This window comes from Macaca mulatta, chromosome 3 (assembly GCF_049350105.2).
Source record: "Macaca mulatta isolate MMU2019108-1 chromosome 3, T2T-MMU8v2.0, whole genome shotgun sequence".
NCBI lineage: Eukaryota > Metazoa > Chordata > Mammalia > Primates > Cercopithecidae > Macaca > Macaca mulatta.
This window is the reverse complement of record NC_133408.1, coordinates 49903619-49928441: the sequence shown is the minus strand read 5'-3', so window position 1 is coordinate 49928441 and position 24823 is coordinate 49903619. Positions and strand designations below refer to the sequence as shown.

The following is a 24823-nucleotide window of genomic DNA, read 5'->3' as shown; positions in this document are numbered from 1 at the left end:
TCAGGAGATCGAGACCACCCTGGCTAACACGGTGAAACTCCGTCACTACTAAAAATACAAAAAATTAGCTGGGCGTGGTGGCGGGCGCCTGTAGTCCCAGCTACTCGGGAGGCTGAGGCAGGAGAATGGCGTGAACCCAGGAGGCGGAGCTTGCAGTGAGCTGAGATTGCACCTCTGCACTCCAGTCTGGGTGACAGAGCGAGACTCTGTCCCCCCTCCCCCAAAACAAAACAAAACAAAACAAAAAAAATAATAAAACTTTCCAGTGGGCAGGGCAGGCCCGGTGGCTCACACTTGCCATCCCAGCACTTTGGGAGGCCGAGGCAGGAGCATCACCTGAGGTCAGGACTTCGAGACCAGCCTGCCCAACATAGTGAAACCCTGTCTCTACCAAAAATACTAAAACTAGCCGGGCGTGGTGCATGCCTGCCTGCAATCCCAGCTATTCAGGAGGCTGAGGCAGGAGAATCACTTGGAGCTGGCTGGGAGGTGGAGGATGCGGTGAAACAAGATCGCACCACTGCACACCAGCCTGGGCAACAGAGCGAGACTCTGTCTCAAAACAAAACACAATACAACAAAAACAAAAAACCACACGCATACACACACACACACACACACACAAACAGCAAAAAAAAACTTTGACGTGAATACATGTGGGGGATTTCCAAGCTAAAAGCCAAATTCTACTGTGGTCAGGCTGGGGTGAGGGCTGAGGGTTTGCAGTTCTAACAAGCTCCCAGGTGTTACTGATGCTGCTGGATGGGAACTGCTTTATGCAACAAGGGCCCACCTGGCTAGGGAAGGGAGGCAGCTGAGAGCCCAGGTGGCAGCAGCCAGCATCCCACGGGTATAAGACGGCCAGTGGTGGCTGCCCACTGCTCTGCAGGCGCCATGGAGCTGAGCTATAGGCTCTTTATCTGCCTTCTGCTCTGGGGTAGTACCGAGCTGTGCTACCCCCAACCCTTCTGGCTCTTGCAGGGTGGAGCCAGTCGTGCTGAGACGTCCGTACAGCCCGTACTGGTGGAGTGTCGGGAGGCCACCCTGCTGGTCACGGTCAGCAAAGACCTTTTTGGCACTGGGAAGCTCATCAGGGCTGCTGACCTCACCTTGGGCCCGGAGGCCTGTGAGCCTCTGGTCTCCATGGACACCGAGGATGTGGTCAGGTTTGAGGTTGGACTCCACGAGTGTGGCAGCAGCATGCAGGTAGAGAGGCTGGCGGCCCCGGCTTTGGTGGGAGGATGTTCGAGGCAGCCGGGGATGGGGAGTCTGGCCACAGGCAGTGAGAGGTGGGGTTGGGTGGATCCCTCTCATTTGTAGGTGGGGAGGTGGCCCAGTTGAGGCCTGAAGCTGGGCGCTGAGGGCACCGGCGCCTAGGGCAGCTCCTGCCTCTGATTGCCAACACTGGGTAGGTGGGGTGGAGCCAGAGGTGGCAGTGCACTTCGGGCTGGCCCAAGCCACGCCACTCTGACTCAGGTGGGTTTGTGACACACAGGCATGAGTGATAGGGCAGCCCTGTGAGTAGCCTAAGGGGCTGTTTCTAACGCTTGGAGCATTAGAAACTCATTCTGAAGAGACCCAAAGTATTATCTTAAAAGCACCAAGTGGGCCAGGTGCAGTGGCTTATGCCTGTAATCCCAGCACTATGGGAGGCCAAGGCTGGCGGATCACTTGAGGCCAGGAGTTTGAGGCCAGCCTGGGCAACATAGTGTAGACCCCTGTCTCTTAAAAGCTTTCAAATAAACTAACTGGGGCCTGGTATGGTGGCTCACGCCTGTAATCCCAGCACTTTGGGAGGCTGAGGAGTTTGAGACCAGCCTGGCCAACATGGTGAAACCCCGTCTCTACTAATAATACAAAAATTAGCCAGGCACGGTGGTGCGTGCCTGTAATCCCAGCTACTCGGAAGGCTGAGGCAGGTGAATCACTCAAACCTAGGAGGCAGAGGTTGCAGTGAGCTGAGATTGTGCCACTGCACTCCAGGCTGGGCAACAGAGCGAGACTCTGGCTCAAAAAATAAAATAAAATCCCACGTAGATAAGTGGTGTGGGGGCGGGGGCATCATAACCTTGGTGTTGAAGACCTTATAAAGCTCCAGTGGGTCCCTGGGGGCAGCTTCAAGGGGGGAGGGCTTAACCCGAGGTACATGCAGGAAAAGACCAAGAAATCCAGGCCAGACCTCCCTTCCCCTGGCCGGTGGGGAAAGAGGCTGCAAGGAGAGGCCTTACGGCAGGGCAGCTCCCCAGCTGAACCCTGATCTGGACCAAGTTCCTGTTGCCCCATGGAGGGCCTGTCCTCTCCCGCCTCAGGGGAACCTGGCTCCTCCTTTTCAATAGCTTGCCTGGGTTGGGGGCACGTCCAGCCCCTGGAGTCCTCCGGCCAGAGCTCTGGTCTTAAGTGTGGTCTCCTGGGCTCTCTTTGAGGACTCAGGGGCCCTTGTTTTCCTGGGGAGGGAGGCCAGAGAGAGCTTCAGGAGTTGAGGAATTATTCTAGTTTAGAGGCTCACAAACAGGTCTTAGATTTACTTGGGGAGCCAGGCGCCTGGCTCCCCTACCTTCTGTGAAATGGGCTTGAATAGGTTAGAAGCTGATAAGTGGTATTTGTTTGTGTGTGTGGGTGTGTTTTTTTTTTTTTTTTTTTAAAGACGGAGTCTCGCTCTGTCGCCCAGGCTGGAGTGCAGTGGCACAATCTCGGCTCACTGCAAGCTCCGCCTCCTGGGTTCACGCCATTCTCCTGCCTCAGCCTCCCGAGTAGCTGGGACTACAGGTGCCCACCACCATGTCTGGCTATTTTTTTGTATTTTTAGTACAGATGGAGTTTCACCATGTTAGCCAGGATGGTCTCGATCTCCTGACCTCGTGATCCACTTGCCTCAGCCTCCCAAAGTGCTGGGATTACAGACGTGAGCCACCGCGCCCAGCTGTTTTTGTTTTTTGAGACGGTTTTGCTTTTATTGCCCAGGCTGGGGTGCAATGGTGCCTATAATCCCAGCACCTTGGGAGACTGAGATGGGAGGATCGCTTGAGCCCAGGGGTTTAAGGCCACCCTGGGCAACATAATGAGACCCGCTTCTCTACCAAAAAAAAAAACACACACACACACACACACACACAAACAGGGTGTGGTGGTGCCTGTCTGTAGTCTCAGCTACTTGGGAGGCTGAAGCGGGAGGATTGCTTAAGCCCATGATTTGGAGGTTGCAGTGAGCTACGATTGTGCCACTGCATCCCAGCCTGGGAGGCAGAGCAAGACCCTCTTTTTTTTTTTTTTTTTTTAAATAAAACCCACCTGTGGAGCTTCTAAAAATCCTGATGTCCAGGCTGCTAAAATAGAAAGGGTGTGGGACCAGCTGTGGGTATTAAGGATCTCAGGTGACTGCAATGAGGAGCAAAGCCTGCAAATTCCTTCCTCTGATGTGGTGTTTCCCAGTTCTGCCCGGTAAGAATCACCTGCAGCTGACGCCTGTAATCCCAGCACTTTGGGAGGCCGAGGTGGGCGGATCACGAGGTCAGGAGTTCAAGACCAGCCTGGTCAAGATGGTGAAACCCCATCTCGACTAAAAATACAAAAAAGTTAGGGGCGAGCACCTGTAATCCCAGCTACTCAGGAGGCTGAGGCAGAGAAATGCTTGAACCCGGGAGGCGGAGGTTACAGTGAGCTAAGATCGTGCCACTGCACTCCAGCCTGGGCAACAGAGCGAGACTCCATCTCAAAAAAAAAAAAATTACAGCCAAGACCAGCTTCCCAGGTATACAGCCTGTGCAGTTCTGTGGGGCTCAGTGCTTAATTGAATGCCCTCCTGCCCTGAAATGGTAATAACTTGTGAATAAGGGGCTCCACGAACTGTGCTGGTTCTGTCTGTGCTGGGGCATCTGCTAATAAGGTCTAGGACTGTTCCCTGAAGATCGAGTTAGTTGGGTCAGGGCCAGGCAGCCACCTGGGCTCTTGGGCAACCTTGACCTCCTAGGCTCAAGCCATCCTCCCGCCTCAGCCTCCTGAATAGCTGGGACGGACTACGGGCATATGCCACTGCCCAGCCAAGTTATCTTTTTGTAGAGATGGGGTCTAGCTCTATTGCCTAGGCTGGTCTTGACTTCCTGGCCTCAAGCAATCCTCATCCCTCCCAAAGTGCTGGGATTACAGGCATGAGCCACTGCACCCAGCCCTCAAGTAGTTTTTAAACAAGCTCCGAGATGAGAGGTGGGGATAGTGAGCTTAGAATAGGTGGCTAGGGGTTGGTCACGGTGGCTCACACCTGTAATCTCAGCACTTTGGAAGGCTGAGGCGGGTGGATCACCTGAGACCAGGAGTTCGAGACCAGCCTGGCTAACATGGTGAAACCCTGTATCTTTTTTTTTTTTATTTTAAACTGGGCATGGTGGCACGTGCCTGTAATTCCAGCTACTCAGAGGTTAAAGCAGGAGAATTGCTTGAACCTGGGAGACGGAGGTTGCAGTGAGCTGAGTTCATGCCACTGCACTCCAGCCTGGCTGACAGAGCAAGACTCCATCTCAAAAAAAAAAGGTGGTTAGGAAGTCACTAAAGGAGGGGTTTCCAATGCTGGCTCTATGCTAATCACCTGGAAAGGTTGTAAAAATACTGATTCTCAAAGAGAATCTCATACCTTCATTCTAGTGGGGTAGGGCCTGGTGTCACATTTTTCTAATATTCTAGCAACATCTTCAAACATAGGTGTTTGCTGTAAAACTATCTCCCAGGCAGGCCCTGCCTTCTGCAGCCCTATTGGACGATGCAAATCTCCCCAGTAGCACTCACCTGTGCGCTTCCTGCCTCAGGCAACCTCTGAACCAGTCTCCCCCATCTTATGTGAAATGGGCTTGAATAGGTTAGAAGCTGATGTTTGTTTTTTGTTTTGAGACAATTTTGCTCTTGTTGCCCAGGCTGGAGTGCAATGGCACAATCCCGGCTCACTGCAACCTCTGCCTTCCGAGTTCAAGCGATTCTTCTGCCTCAGCCTCCCGAGTAGCTGGGATCACCGGCATGTGCCATCATGCCCAGTTAATTTTGTGTTTTTAGTCAAGATGGGGTTTCACCATGTTGGTCAGGCTGGTCTTGAACTCCTGACCTCAGGTGATCTCCCCGCCTCAGCCTCCCAAAGTGCTGGGATTACAGGTGTGAGCCATAGCACCCGGCCAGAAGCTGATAAGTGTTAACAGCTGGGTACTTCCTGGCTCCTTCCTGGGGGCTATCTTAGCCCTGGCCTCTCCTGAAAGAGGAAACTGTATGTACTGGGGGGTGTGGAGGGGGAGTGTCAGAAGGGAAACATGTATCCTGATGCTTGGATTGCTTGGCTGCTGCATGGTATCTGCCATGTGGTTGATCCAGGCTGCCTGAGGTGGTGTCAGTGTGTCAGAAGTAGATTCTGAGGTACAAAGACAGTACCTGTCCTGCCTCTTTACTGACCAGTGGCAGAGCCTGTGTTCTTTTTTGGAGATGGGGTCTTGCTATGTTGCCCAGGCCAGTTTCGAACTCCTGGCCTCAAGCAATCCTTGGCCTCCCAAAGTGCTGGGGTTACAGGTGTGAGTCACCGCACCTGGCCTTGACCCTGTGGTCTCTCTGTCCCCCTGTGGGCTGCCCTCCCTGCTGCCCTTCCTGTGTACTTATGTATGACTTGGGTACACCCAGGCAGGTGATGCCAGTAGCGTTAACCTCTCACCTTTCCTCCAGGTGACTGACGATGCCCTGGTGTACAGCACCTTCCTGCTCCACAACCCCCGCCCTGTGGGAAACCTGTCCATCGTGAGGACTAACCGTGCAGAGATTCCCATTGAGTGCCGCTACCCCAGGTCAGTGTGGGACTGACTCATGGCCCCTGGTGCAAAAGCACCTTGGGTGTGGCTGCAGGCAAGTGGGCTGGCTATTGGCGGCAGCTTGCAGCATGGCTATTAGAATTATCTATGGAAGCATTTGCAGCTGTGGTTACTGCCCTGGGCGGGATTGGGGGTCTTGCTGAGTCTAGTTCTAGTCCCAGAAGAGCATCAGGAGCCTGACTGCAGCTTAGTGGAAGCTGCAGAGCTGCCCAGCCCCAGGGATGGTACTATGCCAGCCTGGGCCCTCCTTAAGGGTTCAGAAATGGCCTTCCAATAGCGCTAGGCTGGGGCCAGGTGCAGTGGCTCACGCCTGTAATCCCAGCACTTTGGGAGGCTGACACAGGTGGATCACTTGAGGTCAGGAGTTCAAGACTAATCTGGCCAACATGGTGAAACCCCATCTTTACTTAAAACACAGAAATTAGCCGGGTACCTGTAATCCCAGCTACTCTGGAGGCTGAGGCAGGAGAATTGCTTGACCCCAGGAGGCAGAGGCTGCAGTGAGCCGAGATTGCACCACTGTACTCCATCCTGGGCAACAAAGCGATATTCCATCTCAAAAAAATAATAGTGCTAGGCTGGGTTCTAGAATCTGACCTGGGCGGTGGTGGCCTACTCTTCTGTGGTCCTCGGGGCCCTGGCATCAAGCACGTGCTTGTGAACTCAGGCTCTGAAGTGGGAAGAGAAACTGTGGCTCCCAAGGACCACGCTGGGTCCTGTGCTGGCCTCAGCATGGGGTGCAGGGTACTTTGTCCCTGCCGTTGAACCAGTGTGGGAGTGGGTATAAGATGATGCTGCTGGGTGCGGTGGCTCAGGCCTGTAATACCAGCCCTTTGGGAGGCCAAGGTGAGCAGTTCACGAGGTCGGGAGTTCGAGACCAGCCTGGCCAATATGGTGAAACCCATCTCTACTAAAAATACAAAAAAATTGGCTGAGTGTAGTAGTGCGTGCTTGTAATCCCAGCTACTCAGGAGGCTAAGGCAGGAGAATTGTTTGAACCCAGGAGGCGGAGGTTGCAGTGAGCTGAGATGGCACCATTGTACTCCAGCCTGGGCAACAGAGCAAGACTCCATCTCAAAAAGAAAATGCTAGTGTGAAGTGGGGAGGGAGCTGATACCAGTCAGGACATGAGGGATGAGCCATGCCCCTGGGAGGAGTCATGGTAGGGGTTATCCTAGAACAGGATCCTGGAGTGGGACCTTGAGGCTGAGATAGCCTGGACAGAGCCATGTGGCCACATACCCCATGGGAGGGCAGTGTGCCCCTAGTAGGTGACATGTAGCCTAGGGGCTGGAGCCCAGGGACTAGGGAAATGAGGGAGCCAGATAGATGGGCTCACCAGCCTCACCACAGGTGCCTCTCCTGGAATGGGTGAGGACTGAATCTCCACCCAGGGTCACCTGGTGGCTGGTGCAGAAGACAAGCGGGAACCAGTGAGAACCAGACGGGAGGCTGGAAAACCGAATTCGATGAGGCCTGACCCATGGTTGCAGGGGCTGTAGAGGCTGACTCGGAGGAGCTAAGAGCAACTGGAGGAGCTTGGTGTCTATGTGGGTAGTGGAGATGGAAGAATCAAGGGCAGGCTGCCCAGCCTGCGGGAGGGACTGAAGTCCTCCTGTGACCGTGGAAGTCTCTGACTTCAGAGTAGCTTTGTCTGGGCCTGGCCTCTGAGGATGGCGGCTCACCTGATCCATTGGCTGCAGGCAGTACTAGAGAGGCTGGCTGTAGGCTGGGATGCTTTAACCTGGCTCCAGATACCTGAGTCTAGTTATCAATAGATGCATCCATTGCTTGGAATAGCTTCTCCCAGCAGATCCTGTGGGGTCAGCAGAGGTATCTGCAGATACCCAGACCTGCTTCCATGGACTTCCCAGTCACTGGTGCGGGTTCAGGTTCTCCGTAGCATCTCAAGACCCTACGGGTCTATCTTTGATCTCTAAAGGATGGCCTTAACTGATTCCCCTCTCAAGCATCCTGTGGAGTACTGTGCAGGGCCTGCTCTCAGACCCCAAACCTGAACCTCTAGGGCTAAAGTATGTGTGGTGGCTTTTTGGTTTTTTGTTTTTTAAAGTCTTAATCTGCCACCCAGGCTGGAGTGCAGTGGGTGCCATCATAGTTCACTGCAGCCTTGACCTCCTGGGCTCATGCAGTCCTCCCATCTCAGCCTCCAGAGTAGCTGGGACTACAGGTATACACTACTGTGCCTAGCTATCTTTTCTTTTTTTTATAGAGAGTCTCGCTGTGTTGTCCAGGCTGCTCTCAAACTCCTAGCCTCAAGCAATCCTCCTGTCTCCACCTCCCAGAGTACTGGGATTACAGGCTCGAGCTACTGCACTCAGGTCCAGGGCTCAAGAAGGAGCAGATCTCAGTCTAGAAACCAAACTCCTAGTTTCAGCTGTCTTCAGCAGCCCAGACAGCATCCTAGCATCAGTTAGGAGGGCTGGGCCACTCACAGGTGCAGAAGTTCAGGAGGGTCTGGGGGCAGCCTCAGGCTCAAGGTGTCTGTTCAGCCATCTTGCACCAGCTACCTGGCTGGGCCATAGCTGGTGATCCTGTAGTGGGGTAGCAGTGAGATATTCCCCATCAGTGGGGGCCCAGGTGAGTGTGACCTGAGGCTGGTGTGCACAGCTGCCGTTCTTCTCTCAGGCAGGGCAATGTGAGCAGCCAGGCCATCCTGCCCACCTGGTTGCCCTTCAGGACCACGGTATTCTCGGAGGAGAAGCTGACTTTCTCTCTGCGTCTGATGGAGGGTAAGAGAAGGCTGGGTGGGACAGCTGTGTAAAGCCCTGGGCCATCTCAAACCCCTGCCCTTGGCTGTGTCTTTGTTTTTTTTGTTGTTGTTTTTGAGACGGAGTCTTGCTCTGACCTCCAGGCTAGAGTGCGATGGTGCTATCTTAGCTCACTGCAGTCTCCACCTCCTGGGGTTCAAAGATTCTCCTGCCTCAGCCTCCTGAGTAGCTGGGATTACAGGCTTGTGATGCCACACCCAGCTAACTTGACTATTTTTAGTAGAGATGGGGTTTTGCCACTTTGGCCAGGATGGTCTCGAACTCCTGACCTCAGGTAATCCACCTGCCTCAGCCTCCCAAGGTGCTGGGATTACAGGCGTGAGCCAACCATGCCCAGCTGGCTGTGTCTTTCAGAGAACTGGAACGCTGAGAAGAGGTCCCCTACCTTCCACCTGGGAGATGCAGCCCACCTCCAGGCAGAAATCCACACTGGCAGCCACGTGCCACTGCGGTTGTTTGTGGACCACTGCGTGGCCACACCAACACCAGACCAGAATGCCTCCCCTTATCACACCATCGTGGACTTCCATGGGTGAGCACTGGACTCCCTGCCTAGAGAACCTTCCTAGCAAGATGACCCTAGAGCCACCTGTTTGGCTTTTTGAGACAGTCTCACTCTGTAGCCTAGGCTGTAATACAGAGGCTTGATCTCTGCCCACTGCAACCTCTTCCTCCTGGGTTTAAGTGATTCTCCTGCTTCAGCCTCCCCAAGTAGCTGGGAATTACAAGTGCCCATCACCACACCCGGCTAATCTTTGTGTTTTTAGTAGAGACAGGGTTTCACCATGTTGGCCAGGCTGGTCTTGAACTCCTGACCTCAAGTGATCCGCCCACCTTAGCCTCCCAAAGTGCTGGGATTATGCGCGTGAGTCACCGTGCCTGGCCCACCTGTCTGGTTTTAACACCATTCTGTTCTCTTCCAAGCTGTCTTGTCGATGGTCTCACTGATGCCTCTTCTGCGTTCAAAGTTCCTCGACCCGGGCCAGATACACTCCAGTTCACAGTGGATGTCTTCCACTTTGCTAATGACTCCAGAAACATGGTAAGAGCTTTAACAGCCTGGAAGAAGGCTGAACTTGCAACCTTCATATCCTACTGAGTGGGGTTGCTCACCAGCTCTACCCTTAAGCAAATGACTTAGAGCTCTGTCCAGTAACTGAAACTTACACGTAAAGCCATGAGCTTTAGTGAGGCTTTCAAGTATAAGAATGAACAATATGAAGCCTTAAGAGGTAGAGGCCAGGCACAGTGGCTCATGCCTGTAATCCCAATACTTTGGGAGGCCGAGAGGGGGGTGGATCACTTGAGGTCAGGAGTTCAAGACCAGCCTGGCCAACACAGTGAAACCCGGACTCTACTAAAAATACAAAAAAATTAGCTGGGCGTGGGTGGTGGGTACCTGTAATCCTAGCTACCTGGGAGGCTGAGGCAGGAGAATAGCTTAAACCTGGGAGGTGGAGGTTGCAGTGACCAGAGATTGTGCCACTGAACCTCCAGCCTGAGTAACAGTGAGACTGTCTCCAAAAAAAAAAAAAAAAAAAAAAAAGCAGGCGTTAGTTTTCCTGGAGGCTTTCTCCAGGTTCAAAGAAGGCCAGTGTGAACTTACTAGGCAGGGTGGCCTCTTGAACTTGATCTAGGCTAGGCCGATTCTGAAGGCATCATCCTCACCTGGAGAGCTCGTTGAAACTGAGACTGGGCCCCAACCCAGGGTTTGTTTCAGGTGGTTGAGTGAGGCCTAGAATCTGCATTCTTGGCCAGGCACGGCTGTTCACACCTGTAATCCCAGCACTTTGGGAGGCCGAGTCGGGCGGATCACGAGGTCAGGAGATCGAGACCATCCTGGCTAACACGGTGAAACCCCATCTCTGCTAAAAATAAAAAAAATTAGCCGGGCATGGTGGTGGGCACCTGTAGTCCCAGCTACTTGGGAGGCTGAGGCAGGAGAATGGTGTGAACCCGGGAGGCAGAGCTTGCAGTGAGCTGAGATTGTGCCACTGCACTGCAGCCTGGGCAACAGAGCGAGACTCCATCTCTAAATAAATACATAAATAGAATCTGCATTCTTAAGTGTTGGTTCTGCCGGTCTGGGGCCTCTCCTTGAGAACCTAAACTAGAAAGTTCCAATTGACACTAAGAGGGAAGGAGAAGGAAGGAATAAAGATGGGAACTGCCTCTGATGGCTGAGGTGGGGAGGGATGTGGTAGGAAGTACAGGTTCAAGGACCGACATCTAGCCAGGAAGTAATGGTAGGTGGTTAGAAGTAAAAATCAAATCATGGGTCTTTTGCCCTCTGCGGAAAGAGGCTTCCTATGCCTAGTCTGCAGTGCAGGGCAACCTCGACCTCCTGGGCTCAAGCCATCCTCTCACCTCAGCCTCCTGAGTAGCTAGGATGAGCTACAGCCACATGCTACCATGTCCAACTAAGTTATCTTGTGGAGACGGGATGTAGCTCTATTGATGAGGCTGGTCTTGAGTTCCTGGCCTCAAACAGTCCTCCTCCCTCAGCTTCCCAAAGTGCTGGGATTACAGGCATAAGCCACTGTACCCAGCCCTCAGGTAGCTTTTATTTTTTTGAGATGGAGTCTTGTTCTGTCATGCCCAGGCTTGAGTATAGTGGTACCATCTCAGCTCACTGCCTCCGGGGTTCAAGTGATTCTCCTGCCTCAGTTTCGCAAGTAGTGGGGAGTACAGGTACCCGCCACCGTGCCCAGCTAATATTTTTGTATTTTTAATAGAGACAAGATTTCACCATGTTGTCCAGGCTGGTCCCAAACTCCCGACCTCAGGTGATCCACCTGTCTTGGTCTCCCAAAGTGCTGGAATTACAGGCATGAGCCACTGTGCCCAGCTTCAAGTAGCTTTTATTTATTTTTTAGTTGGAGTCTCGCTCTACAGTTTAGGCTGGAATGTAATGGCACGGTCTCAGCTCACTGCAACCTCCACCTCCTAGGTTTAAGCAATTCTCCTGCCTCAGCCTCCCAAGTAGCTGGGAACTATAGGTGCCCGCCATCATGCCCAGCTAATTTTTATATTTTTAATAGGGACGGGGTTTCACCACGTTGGCCAGGCTGGTCTTGAGCTCCTGACCTCGTGATCCACCCACCTTGGCCTCCCAAAGTGCTGAGATTACAGGCGTGAGTCACCATGCCCAGCCTCAAGTAGCTTTTAAACAAGCTCACTGCGATGAGAGGCGGGGCTGTGAGCTTAGAATAGGTGGTTAGGAAGTGATTAAAGCAGGGGTTTCCAATGCTGGCTCTATACTAATCATCTGGAGAGGCTGTAAAAATACTGATTGTAGAGAGTCTCATACCTTCACTATCGGGGTAGGGCCTGGTGTCACATTTTTGTAACATTCTATTACCAAAATCTTCATGGGTGTTTGCTGTAAAACTACCAACTTCAATGTGTACACCATCTAGGTTCTACCACTAGCATTTTTGTTTTTGTTTGTGTGTGTGTTTTTTGTGTGTGTGTGTGTGTGTTTTTTTTTTTTTTTTTTTTTTTTTGAGACAGTCTCACTCTGTCGCCCAAGCTGGAATGCAATGTTATGGTCTTTGCTCACTGCAACCTCTGCCTCCAGGTGCAAGCAATTCTCCTGCCTCAGCCTCCCAAGTAGCTGGGATTATAGGTGCCTGCCACCATGCTCGGCTAATCCTTGTATTTTTTAGTAGAGATGGGGTTTCACCATCTTGGCCAGGCTGGTCTCAAACTCCTGACCTCATTATCCACCCGCCTCAGCCTCCTGAAGTGCTGGGATTACAGGTGTGAGCCACTGCACCCAGCTTTTTTTTTTTTTTTTTTTTTTTTGAGGGTCTCACTCTGTCACCCAGGCTGGAGTACAGTGGCATAATCTTGGCTCACCGCAACCTCCGCCTCCCAGGCTCAAGTGATTCTCCTGCCTTAGCCTCCCAAGTAGCTGAGATTATAGGCCTGTGCCACTACTGCGTACCTAACTTTTGTATTTTTAGTAGAGACGGTTTCACCATATTGGCCAGGTTGGTCTTGAACTCCCAATCTCAAATAATCCACCCGCCTCGGCCTCCCAAAGTGCTGGGATTACAGGTGTGAGCCACTGCACCCAGCCTACTAGCATTTTACTATTATCCTCCATCTACTAATCTACCTTATTCTACTTGGAAATGCATCAAAAGCCACTTAAGCTCCCAGGTGACTCTAATACACAGCCAGGCTTGCAGACCTCTGAAGCAGAGGCTCATATGTCAGGGTGGCATTAAGGGACAAAGTAGAAATTCATCAAAGATCACATCGATGCCACTTTACCTCTTCCAGCAGCTGCCTTGTGGGAAGAGAAAGATCAACACGGGTCACTAGGGTAGCAAAAGGGAAAAGCATCTAATATTGATGAGATGGCCTGAAGCTCTCGGTGGTAGGCCCTGCTTCAGTGGGGTTGGGGATACAGGAGGGCAGATTTGCTAAGAGTCCTGGTCCTCGGATCAGTGACCAATAGCTCCTTAGGGGAGAGGATCCTGGTTGTGGGAGGAAGTCAAGATTGACTTCAGATGTGGCCCATTTGGGAGGAAGATGGGGGAGAGGGTTTTATCCAGGTGGTAGCGGTCAGCGTGGGTATAGACTGAGGTGGTTTCTCAATCTCGGGATTGAGGGGTGACTAAGACCAGAGAACAGTGCTGTTTAATGGAAGATAGTCTGAGCCCTTGGAGGGTTCCCCTTCAAAGGTAGGATTGATGATGCCTCAGTAGACTATGTCCCATGGTGCAAAGGAGCAACCCTATTTCAGAGCCATAGGGTAGCTGGGTACGGTGGTTCACATCTGTAATCCCAGCACCTTGGGAGGCGGAGGTGGGAGGATCAGAGTTCATGCGTTTAAGGCTGCAGTGAGCTATGATGGTGCCATTGCCCTCAACAGAGCAAGACCCTGTGCTTTTTTTTTTTTAAACAGTCTTGCTCTGTCACCCAGGCTGGAGTGCAATGGCGTAATCTCGGTTCACTGCAACCTCTACTTCCCAATTCAAGTGATTCTCCTGCCTCAGCCTCCCTAGTAGTTGGAATTACAGGTGCCTACCACCACGCCTGACTAATTTTTGTATTTTTAGTAGAGATGGGGTTTCGCCATGTTGGTCAGGCTGGTCTTAAACTCCTGACCTCAGGTGATCCACCTGCCTCAGCTGCCCCAAGGGCTGGGATTATAGGCATGAGCCACCACACCCACCTTTTTTTTTTTTTTTTTTTGAAGTAGAATTTCACTCTTGCTGCCCAGGCTAGAGTGTAATGGCACGATCTCAGCTCACTGCAACTTCCCATCTCCTGGGTTCAATTCTCCTGCCCCAGCCTCCCAAGTAGCTGGGACTATAGGTACCCGCCACCATGCCCAGCTAATTTTTGTATATATATATATTTTTTTTAGTAGAGATGGGGTTTCACCATGTTGGCCAGGCTGGTCTCAAACTCCTGACCTCAGGTGATCCACCCACCGTGGCCTCCCAAAGTGCTGGGATTATAGGTGTGAGCCACCATGCCCAGCCTAGACCCTGCTTCTAAAAGGCCGCTATAGGGGTACTACCCTGGGATCTTAGACTCCAGTTAGCACCAGAAAAACATACTAGGAAGAAGCTAAGGATGAAAGTACATTTCCTTTCTGGAACAGACTACAGGGCTTTGGAAGCTTCTTACTTGCGAGGCAGGTGGCTAAGATGGGCAGCCGGAGAACTGCTAAACTGGCTTGTTTCTAAAAGTCTGAATTTACATGGTTTCAAGTTTCCCTGCTGGTATGCTTGGCCACTAGGTGGTGACTGAGGCTTGTGGCTCTGTGGCTTCTGCTAGAAGGTGGCAGAATTGCCATGCTTTGCCTGAGGTTGAGCAGGGAGGAATTTCAGCCCTGCCTGGAATATGAAGGGAAACTGACCTGGGGACGGGCCAAGGCTAGACTGAGCCCTGGCTCTGTCAAAATGGCCCCTAACCCCAGTGGCAGGATGGAATGTCAGCCGAAGATGAGAAGGCTTGGCCAAGTACGGTGGCTCACACCTATAATTCTAGTACTTTGTGAGGCCGGGGCAGGTGGATCACTTGAGGCCAGGAGTTCAACACCAGCCTGTCTAATATGGTAAAACCCCATCTCTTCTACAAATACAAAAACTAGCCTGGCGTGGTGGTGGGTGCCTGTAATTCCATCTACTTGGGAGGCTGAGGCAAGAGAATCGCTTGAATCCAGGCAGTAGAGGCTGCAGTGAGCTGAGATTGCACCACTGTACTCTAGCCTGGGCTACAGAGTGAGACTCCATCTCAAAAAAAAAAAAAAAAAAAAGGGGGTGGCTTACAGGGCAGTTGACTATTCCCTGGGTAGGGGGTCATTCAGCTCCCAGCAGGAGCTCAGATTGGGTTCATTCCCTCATACTTGTCTAAAAATGTGGGTAAACATGTCCCAGAGGCTAGGACTGTCAGGGTGTCACCCTGGTGAGTCTTCTGGTCATCATATCCCTTACAGGTAAAAGGAGGCTGACCTAGGCTTGACTAATAGCAGAGGTATGTGCGAGGAAGAAAAGCCCGGAGAAGCTTGCCCAAGGAGTGAGCCATCAAACTCTTAAGTCTGGCCAGGCGCAGTGGCTCACACCTGTAATCCCAGCACTTTGGGAGGCTGAGGCGAGTGGACCATGAAGTCAGGAGTTCAAGAAAATGCAAAAAAAAAAAAAAAAAAAAAAAAGCCAGGCATGGTGGTGTGCGTGTACAGTCTCAGCTACCCGGGAGGCTGAGGCAGGAGGATCCCTTGAACCTGGGAGGTGGAGGTTGCAGTGAGCTGAGATTGCACCGTTATACTCCAGCCTGGGTGACAGAGTGAGACTCTGTCTCAACACCTGTTAGGTCTGAAATGGAAACTCCATAGGAGCAGGTCTGAAAGGCTTCTATGTGCCCAAGGACCTCGGGTCACAAACACCTTGGCCTTGCCGTAGCTGGCAATACAGTGACTACATCCCTGAAGAAAAGTAGCTTGTCAACTAGTCAGGTGGCAGGTGGCAGTGTCGGGAGCCCAGCTAAGCTGTTCGCTAGTAAGGTGTCCACCACCCACCTCAGTCACCTGGGGGTGGGTGCAGGGGTTTAGCAATGCTGAGTTAAGCTGAGGATTGGCTGGGTACTAGTAGCTCATACCTGTAATCCCAGTATTTTGGGAGGCTGAGGTGGGCAGATCACTTGAGCCCAGGAGTTTGAGGTCATCTTAGGCAACATGGCAAAACCTCATCTCTGCAAAAAATCCAAAATTAGCCAGGTGTGGTGGCGTGTACTCATAATTCCAACTGCTCATGAGGCTGAGGTGGGAGGATCCTTGAGCCCGGGAGGTCAAGGCTATAGTGAGTCATGATCATGCTACTGTACTCCTGCCTGGGTGACAGACCCTGTCTCAGAAGCCCAGGGTCAAGCACGCTCAATGATTGGGTAAGTTTGGAAAAGATTCGGGGAATGATAAATGGTGGATTTCAGTCTAAAATTAGTTGCTGCTTGCTCTAACATTGGGTAAGTGAACCTTTAGACCATCTTAGAGATGAGGCTCTTCCTTCCCCCTCTTTATTTTATGAGACAGAGTCTTACTCTGCCAGCCAGGCTAGAGTGCAGTGGCATGATCTCGGCTCACTGCAACTTCTGCCTCCCAGGTTCCAGAGATTCTCCTGCCTCAGCCTCCCAAGTAGCTGGGACTACAGGTACCCACGACCACGCCCGGCTAACTTTGTATTTTTAGTAGAGATGGGGTTTCACCATGTTGGCCAGATTGGTCTCGAACTCCTGACCTCAGGTGATCCACCTGCCTCGGCCTTCCAAAGTGCTGGGAGTATAGGTATGTGTGTCATTGTGCCCGGCCCCTTCTCCCTCTTTAAAGGGTTAAGGGTTATATGAGAACTGGCATGTTAAACTCCCAGGCACAGCTTGGAACTCAGCCTGGAAATAGCTGTTATTCCTTTTGCAGATATACATCACCTGCCACCTGAAGGCCATCCCAGCTGAGCAGGAACCAGACGAACTCAACAAAGCCTGTTCCTTCAGCAAGTCTTCCAACAGGTGAGGAGGCCAGGTGCCCCATGACTGGGGTAGAAACTGAATCGGTGACGCCTTGTCTATTTCCCCCAATGTATTATCAGCAAACTGCTTCCTGCAGGCAACAAAAATCTAAGCTGCTTGTCTTTCAACTCAGCTGGTTCCCAGTGGAAGGCCCAGCTGACATCTGTCAATGCTGTAGCAAGGGTGACTGTGGCACTCCAAGCCATTCCAGGAGGCAGCCCCATGTCGTGAGCCAGTGGTCCAGGTCTGCTTCTCGTAACCGCAGGCATGGTATGTCACAGGACGGCCAAGAGGCTGTTCATCATCCCCTACTCAGTTGAGGGTATCTGCTGTCATTTCAGGGTGATGGTCTTTTCCCTTGTCCTTCATTAAAGCTGTTTGCTCCTAGGCCTGCAGCTACCTTTCCCTAACACAAATCCTGGGGCTAAGCAGGAAGGGCTGTCAGCCCGCCACCTCAGTGGCAGCCAGGGTAGCTCTGCTGTCATCCTAGGCTTCTACTGAGACATCATTAGGCATGTAGGGGAAAAATAGCAGCTGTTAAGATAATCTGGCTGGGCACAGTGGTTCACGCCTGTAATTCCAGCACTTTGAGGGGCCAAGGCAGACAGGTCACCTGAGGTCAGGAGTTCGAGACCAGCCCGACTAACATGGAGAAACCCCATCTCTACTAAAAATACAAAATTAGCTGGGCGTAGTGGTGCATGCCTGTAATCCCAGCTACTTGGGAGGCTGAGGCAGGAGAATTGCTTGAGCCCGGGAGGTGGAGGTTGAGGTGAGCTGAGATTGTGCCATTGTACTCCAGCCTGGGCAACAAGAACAAAAACTCTGTCTCAAAAAATAATAATCTGGCCAGAATGCTGGGTCATGCCTACAATCCCAGCACTTGGGGAGACTGAGGCTGGAGAAATCACTTGAGCCTGGGAGTTCTTGACCAGCCTGGGCAACATAGCAAGACCCTGTCTCTACAAAAAAGACCTGATATACTAGGGAAATCCCTCTTGTGGGTGACCTACTTTCTCTGTATGAGAGAACGTTCCTTCCCCCTGCCCTGCCCCTCACGATGGAGTCTCGCTCTTTGCCCAGGCTGGAGTACTGTGGCATGATCTCTGCTCACTGAAACCTCTGCCTCCCGGGTTCAAGCTAGTCTGCCTCAGCCTCCCAAGTAACTGAGACTACAGGCATGTGCCACCATGCCCAGCTAACTTTATTTTTAGTAGAGATGGGGATCTTGCCATGTTGGCCAGGCTGGTCTCAAACATCTGACCTCAGGTGATCTGCCTGCCTCAGCCTCCCAAAGTGCTGGGATTACAGGCATGAGCCATCACACCTAGCCGAGAAAGCTGTCTTTTTTTGTCTATGAACTTTGTTAACACACACACAAAAGACAACATATTAGTTCAGCCCACTGAGGCAGAATAAACCTCCAACCTGATTCCTGGTTAGGGACTAAGATGACCTCCGGGTGTTTGTTCTCCTTCTACAGTGACAGAAGAAGCAGATATCACCGTGGGGCCACTGATCTTCCTGGACAGGAGTGCTGACTATGAAGTAGAGCAGTGGGCCTTGCCGGCTGACACCTCCGTGCTGCTGCTGGGCATAGGCCTGGCCGTGGTGGCATCTCTGACTCTGACCGCTGTTATCCTGATTTTCACCAGGAGGTGGCGCACTGCCTCCCGCTCTGTGTCTGTTTCCCAATAAAAGAAAGCAGTATCTGGTTGTGGTGTGATAGAAGATCAGAATTAGTACTGACTGTGTCGGGTGGGGAAGACTATACCACCAGCCCCGTGCACTCACATAGCACAGTCCAGCAAGCACTACTGTGCCGCTAGTGTAAACAGGGTAGGGTTCATGTCCTTGCGGACAACTATGATCTATCACCTCCATGGGAACCAACATGGAAACTTAGATGAAGGTCAGTCTGGCTGGGCCCACCTTACTTCTAGATTAGCAAAGAATCTTGTATCTCTGGCCCCCATGGATTTGACTCTAGACATGGGAGACGGGAGACGGGAGACGGGAGACGGGAGACGGGAGACGGGAGACGGGAGACGGGAGACGGGAGACGGGAGCTTCCAGGCCCCTTTCTCCAAGGCAAGCAGGCAGCCAGCTCTGTTCAGACGCTAGAGGCCAGAAGGCCAGTCATGATTGGGCCCTCCCGGTAAGGCAGTGATGGGAGCTCTGCTTCTGCCTGGTCTTAGCTGTCACGTTGGGCTTGAAGCTATTCTCGGGGCATGTTGGTATGAATTTGTCAATGCTGTAGCAAGGGGGACTGGCACCCTAAGCCATTCCAGGAGGCAGCCCCATGTCATGAGCTAGTGGTCCTGAGGTGGCTCTGAGGTAGGCACTTTTGCTTTGGGGGTAGGAGGCCTCAGGAAGGCTGAGAAACTGCTTTGATTTTGGGTTTCTTTTGATTTGTCCCTCTTGAGAGGGAAGGGTCTGGCTCTGTTGCCCAGGCTGGAGTGCAGTAGTAGAATCATAGCTCACTGCAACCTGGAACTCCTGGTCTCCAGTAATCCTCCTGCCTGAGCCTCCTGAGTTGCTGGGACTACAGGCATGAACCACTATGCCCAGCTTATTGTATTTTTGGTAGGAACTGGTTCAAGCTGGCCTCGAACTCCTGGCCTCATGTGATCCTCTCCCCTTGGCCTCCAAAAGCCCTGGGATTATAGATGTGAGGCCTCACTGTCACTGAGGGGAGCTGCTTCTCAACCTCCCCCCACCTTTGTCGCTTTCCCTAAACAGGCTGCTTCCCTCCACCCAGGTATTGGCCATAGTCCCTAGGAGTACTTAGTAAGGGAATGGTGCCCCAAGAGGGGTACCCAGGGAGCTTGTGCCACCTTCTTTGGGGAAGGTGTTTATGGTACCCCTGAGGGATGAGAAGCCTCCCACAGTAGCTGGCTCCAGCCTTGCCCCAAACTCAAGCCATTCTCACTCGGGGAAGTTCACTTTCACTGTGGCATCCCAGCCTGGCCGGCTACTTGCTATGAGCCTGCCAGTCCTTGTGGGCCACATGGGGTGGCACCTACTGAGCAGGATTAGGCACAAACTGAAAGCTGAAAGATGCTCAGATGCAACTGGCATGGTGCTTATCTCTAGCCTGCTGTCTGGCTGAGGGCAAGGGGCTCCAGCATGTTGACTTGGGTGTAGACATGTCTATAGTGCATTCAGAGCAATGTTTGGGTAGCTTTGGACCTACTGAGAGCAGGAAGGCCTTTGATACTCTAAGTGTGGTCTGTGAACGTTGACCTCACCTGAGCATTTGTTGGAACCATATCACTTATAAGCCCCATCCCAGACCCAGAAATCTGCATCTTAAATCCCCGGGTGGGGTGGGCGTGGTGGCTCACACCTGTAATCCCAGCACTTTTCGAGGCTCAGGAAGGTGGATCACCTGAGGTCAGGAGTTCAAGACCAGCCTGGCCAACATGGTGAAACCTCGTCTCTACTAAAAACACAAAAAATTAACTGGGAATGATGGTGGGTGCCTGCAATCCCAGCTAATTGGGAGGCTGAAGCAGGAGAATTGCTTGAACCTGAGAGAGGCAGAGGTTTTAGGGAGCCGAGATCGTGCCACTGCACTCCAGCCTGAGCAACAGAACAAGACTCCATCTCAAAAAAAAAAAAAAAAAAAAAAAAAAAAAATCCCCAGGTGATTTGAGTGGTTAAGGTTAAGTCCCTGAGCCAGGGACTTGCGACACAAAGGGATTGTTGCAGGTGAGCCACTCGCGGCCCAAGCAGGTTGTGGTGTGATCTGTCTGTAGGGGAGTAGCAGGCTGGGGTTCAAAAAAGGTCAGATATGGTGGCTCAGGCCTGTAATTTGGGCCAGCACTTTGGGAGACCAAAGTGGGAGGATGGCTTGAGCCTAGGAGTTCAAGACCAGCCTGAGCAACATGGTGAGACCCCATCTCTACAAAATACAAAAATTAGCCGAGCACAGTGGTACATGCCTGTAGTCCCAACTGCTTGGGAAGCTGAGGCTGGAGGATTACTTGAGCCCAGGAATTCGAGGCTGCAGTGAGCTGTGCTCACTGCCCAGGTCCCAGCCTTGCTGCCTCCTGCTGTACTCTAGCCAGAGTGACAGAGCAAGACCCTCTCAAAAAATAAAATTGCCTAGGGGTTGGGGAGGTGGGCTTCCTGGAGGTGGTGATCCAGAAGCAAATCCTCAACCATGGGGAAGTGGGTGTGGTGGCTCACACCTGTAATCTCAGCATTTTAGGAGGCCGAGGCAGGTGGATCACTTGAGGCCAGAAGTTCAAGACCAGCCTGGCCAACATAGCAAAACCTGTCTCTACTAAAAATATAAAAATTAGCAGGGTGTGTGGTGAGTGCCTGTAGTCTCAGCCACTGGGGAGGCTGAGGCAGGAGAATCACTTGAATCCAGGAGGCAGAGGTTGCAGTGAGCCAAGATCATGCCACTGCACTCCAGTCTGGGTGTTGCAATGTGACTATCTCAAAAAGGGGGGAGGGGAGAGAAAGGGGGAGAATCTGTACCCTGAGGGCATGGAAGGCCTCAATGCCTAGTAAAGAGTGGGGCCTGGCCTGGAGAGGGAGGCCTCATGGGCTGGATAAGGGAGATGCTGGCCCATCTGGGCACGCATGTGCCGGTAGGCTTTCCCTGTCGAGATGATCAACTGGAAAGGCAGAGAATGTGGCCTGGAGGCTCGGAAACATCCTTGAAGCCATATCCCCAGGTCCTAGTCCTAACTGCCACTCTTTTCTTTTTTTGAAATGGGGTCTTGCTATGTTGCTCAGGCTGGACTCCAACTTCTGGGCTCAAGCGTTCCTCCTGCCTCAACTGCCCAAGCAGCCACAAACCACACCTGGCCTCTTCCTGCCACTTCTAGCTTGGCAGGTGGCTTCATCTGTATACGGGGATGACATGACTGCTTGGGGGAATGAGTTGAGCCCTTGGTGGAATCATGGTTCACGCAAGAGGTCTCCGGCAAAACGCTCCAGGCTTGGAGTCCGCTGGGCGCTTCTACCCCTGACAATCCGTTTACTTACCACCACCCTCTGTTCAGACAGGGAAGTTCTTTCCATCAGGATTATAGCAAGGATTGGTCTTCATGGCACCCTTGGCATCCGAGCACGTGTTGTTGGAGCTGTTCTATGAGCCAGGACACACCAGGGAACGGTTCCCGCAATAAACACACGTCTCTTCCTCGTACTCAAGTTCTTTGGGGTTGCAACATTCTGAGAGCTTGTCCTTCATTCAACTTCTGTCCTCAGCAGAAAGAGGAAGTGGCTGTGTCAGGGGAGGGGAGGAGTTATGACTAAGATGTGACCCTGAGTGTCAGCTCCCGGCCAGCTCCAGATGGGCCTCAGCAGGATAGTTTCCCTGGGCCTTTGCCAGGAGCCACAGCCTCCAGCAGCAATGTCAGAGGGCGTGGCCTACCTGCCTCCTAGGGGAACTAGACTAGAAATGAAAGGTTGTGGAAAACCACTAAGGATTCTCTTGACTCCATTGCTTAGTCCTCCTCTTTCCCTAAAGTTTCCAGAAACTTCCTATTGCACTGGAAAACCTCTGTAAACCAACACTTTGGGTGTGGGTTTATTTTTTGAGATGGGGTCTCACTCTGCTGCCCAGGCTGGAGTGCAGTGGCGCCATCATAACTCACTACAGCCTTGACTTCTCTGCCTCAAACCATCCTCCTACCTCAGCCTCCCAAGTAGCTGGGATTACAGGGGCATGCCACTACGCCCGGCTAATTTTATTTTATTTTTTTAGTACTGATGGGGTTTCAGCATGTTGACCAGGCTGGTCTTGAACTCCTGACCTCAAGTGCTCCTCCTGCCTCGGCCTACCAAGTTGTTGGGATTACAGGTGTGAGCCACCGCGCCCAGCCAGTTCTCATTCTTAATTAGAGATTGTAGCCAGACATTAGAGAAAACTAGAAGAATCCAGAATCTAATCCAGTCTACAGGTAGATAAATAACTCAAACAATGAACATTACTATAATAACAGGTAAACTATCATTTTTCTATTGAAACATAATTTTTCTCCCTAGAGTCACCTTGAACTGACCTTGTGATTCGCTCCCCTTGGTCTCCCAAAGTGCTGGAATTACAGGCATGAGCCACCATGCCTGGCCCTCCTTTTTTTTTGAGACAAAATCTCACTCTGTCACCCAGGCTGGAGTGCAGTGGTACAATCTCGGCTTACAGCAACCGCCACCTCCCAGGTTCAAATGATTCTCCTGACTCAGCCTCCCTAGTAGCTGGGATTCCAGGCACATGCCCAACGCGCCAGGCTAATTTTTGTATTTTCGGTAGAGACAGGGTTTCGCCATGTTGGCCAGAATGGTCTTGAACTCCTGACCTCAAGTGATCTGCCTGCCTCGGCCTCCCAAAGTTCTGGGATTATAGGTGTGAGCCACTGTGCCTGGACAGAGAACAGATTCTTACTGAACCTATGCAAATAACCATGTTGCTGTAAAAATAAGAATAATCATAAATTGCTTCTAAATTCTGGCGGGTTCAGGTAGAGAAGAAAAGCAAATATTTTCATTTTTGTTTTCAAAAGTACTTTACCAAATTACTATAAATTATACAAAGCTTAAAAGAAAAAAGTTTCCTTAAATCTGGAAAACAATATTAAAAGAACCCGCAATGTTTGACATAAAGCAGCCTTAAAAATCCATAATTCAGCAGGGTCTAGTGGCTCCCACCTGTAACACAGCACTTTGGGAGGCTGAGGTGGGAGGATCGATTGAGCTCAGGAATTCAAGGCTGCTGCAAGCCATGATCACACCACTGCGCTTCACCTGGGTGACACAGCAAGACCCTGCCGTGAAAAAAAAAAAAAAAAAAAAAACAACGGCCTGGTTTGGTGGCTCACGCTTGTAATCCCAGTACTTTGGGAGGCCTAGGCAGGCAGATCACCTTAGGTCAGGAGTTCGAGACCAGCCTGCCCAACATGGAGAAACCCCCTCTGTACTAAAAATACAAAATTAGCGGGGCATGGTGGCACATGCCTGTAATCCCAGCTACTAGGGAGACTAAGTCAGGAGAATCGCTTGAACCTGGGAGGCAGAGGTTGCAATGAGCCGAAATCGCACCATTGCACTCCAGCCTGGGCAACAAGAACGAAACTCCATCTTAAAAAAAAAATAATCGGCCGGGCACGGTGGCTCAAGCCTGTAATCCCAGCACTTTGGGAGGCCGAGACGGGCGGATCATGAGGTCAGGAGATCGAGACCATCCTGGCTAACACGGTGAAACCCAGTCTCTACTAAAAAATACAAAAAACTAGCCGGGCAAGGTGGCAGGCGCCTGTAGTCCCAGCTACTCGGGAGGCTGAGGCAGGAGAATGGCGTGAACCCGGGAGGCGGAGCTTGCAGTGAGCTGAGATCCGGCCACTGCACTCCAGCCTGGGCGACAGAGCGAGACACTGTCACAAAAAAAAATAAAAATAAAAATAATCAACTGGGCATGGTGGCGGGTGCCTGTGATCCCAGCTACTTGGGAGGCTGAGGCAGGGGAATTGCTTGAACCTGGCAGGCGGAGGTTGAGATCACACCACTGCACTCCAGCCTGGGCGACAGAGTGAGACCCCGTCTCAAAAAAAAAAAAAAAGATTCATAATTCTTTTTCATCAGTTCATTCAGTCTTGTAAGTAATTCTTGCTCTGATCTGTATTAGCAATTTCACAAACCCATCAGTTTCTTCATTCGAGTTTTGGAATTTTTTTTTTTTTGACAGAGTTTCGCTTTTATTGCCCAGGCTGGAGTGCAATGGCACAATCTCAGCTCACCGCAACCTCGGCCTCCCAGGTTCAAGTGATTCTCCTGCCTCAGACTCCCGAGTAGATGGGATTACAGGCATGTGCTACCACGCCCAGCTAAATTTGTGTGTGTGTGTGTGTTTTAGTAGAGACGGGTTTTCTCCATGTTAGTCAGGCTGGTCTCGAACTCCCAACCTCAGGTGATCCGCCCACCTTGGCCTCCCAAAGTGCTGGGATTACAGGCGTGAGCCACGGTGCCTGGCCAAGTTTTGGAAATTTAGTTCAATAGTGTGAACTCACAGTTATTAGAAACCCATACTTGTCAGACTTCATTCTTTCCATGAAGCTCCTTGAAGACATAACTCCCTGGGATTATAATTGCCGGCAAGAAGCTTTCAGAAAGACATTAGACTAAGGCAATTAAGTGTGGACATGAAGACTTCAAGTGGCCATGGCC

The 24823-nt window shown here is 51.7% G+C and overlaps 1 protein-coding gene and 1 long non-coding RNA gene across 3 annotated transcripts in view; one reads left to right on the top strand and one right to left on the bottom strand.

Moving 5' to 3' along the window:
• LOC144339785 (uncharacterized) overlaps positions 1-21775 on the bottom strand; it is a 35282-nt gene extending 13507 nt beyond the window's left edge. Inside the window, exons 1-2 of the long non-coding RNA XR_013415160.1 lie at positions 21647-21775; positions 15740-15832 (exon numbers count right to left, since the gene is read on the bottom strand). This is a non-coding gene — a long non-coding RNA (uncharacterized LOC144339785). The remainder of the gene's footprint in view (positions 1-15739; positions 15833-21646) is intronic.
• ZP3 (zona pellucida glycoprotein 3) lies at positions 191-18373 on the top strand. Of its 2 annotated transcripts, none has more exons than XR_013415104.1 (8): positions 191-1206; positions 5689-5807; positions 8478-8581; positions 8975-9152; positions 9545-9662; positions 16551-16642; positions 16776-17358; positions 17797-18373. XR_013415104.1 is itself a non-coding variant. In XM_002803236.4 (8 exons), the coding sequence occupies exons 1-8, from the start codon at positions 895-897 to the stop codon at positions 18338-18340; spliced, it is 1275 nt and encodes a 424-aa protein (XP_002803282.1). In that variant the 5' UTR covers positions 191-894; the 3' UTR covers positions 18341-18373. The 2 variants fall into 2 exon arrangements, 1 of the variants encoding a protein (XP_002803282.1); XM_002803236.4 differs by having other exon boundaries at positions 16776-16912; positions 18126-18373.
• Positions 21776-24823: the final 3048 nt, after the last annotated feature.

Coding starts and splice junctions, on each gene's coding strand:
- ZP3 (XM_002803236.4), top strand. CDS start 895: ATGGAGCTGAGCTATAGGCTCTTTATCTGCCTTCTGCTCTGGGGTAGT. Junction 1,207..5,688: donor AGTGTGGCAGCAGCATGCAG/GTAGAGAGGCTG, acceptor CCTTTCCTCCAG/GTGACTGACGATGCCCTGGT. Junction 16,913..18,125: donor TTCTCGTAACCGCAGGCATG/GTATGTCACAGG, acceptor CTCCTTCTACAG/TGACAGAAGAAGCAGATATC.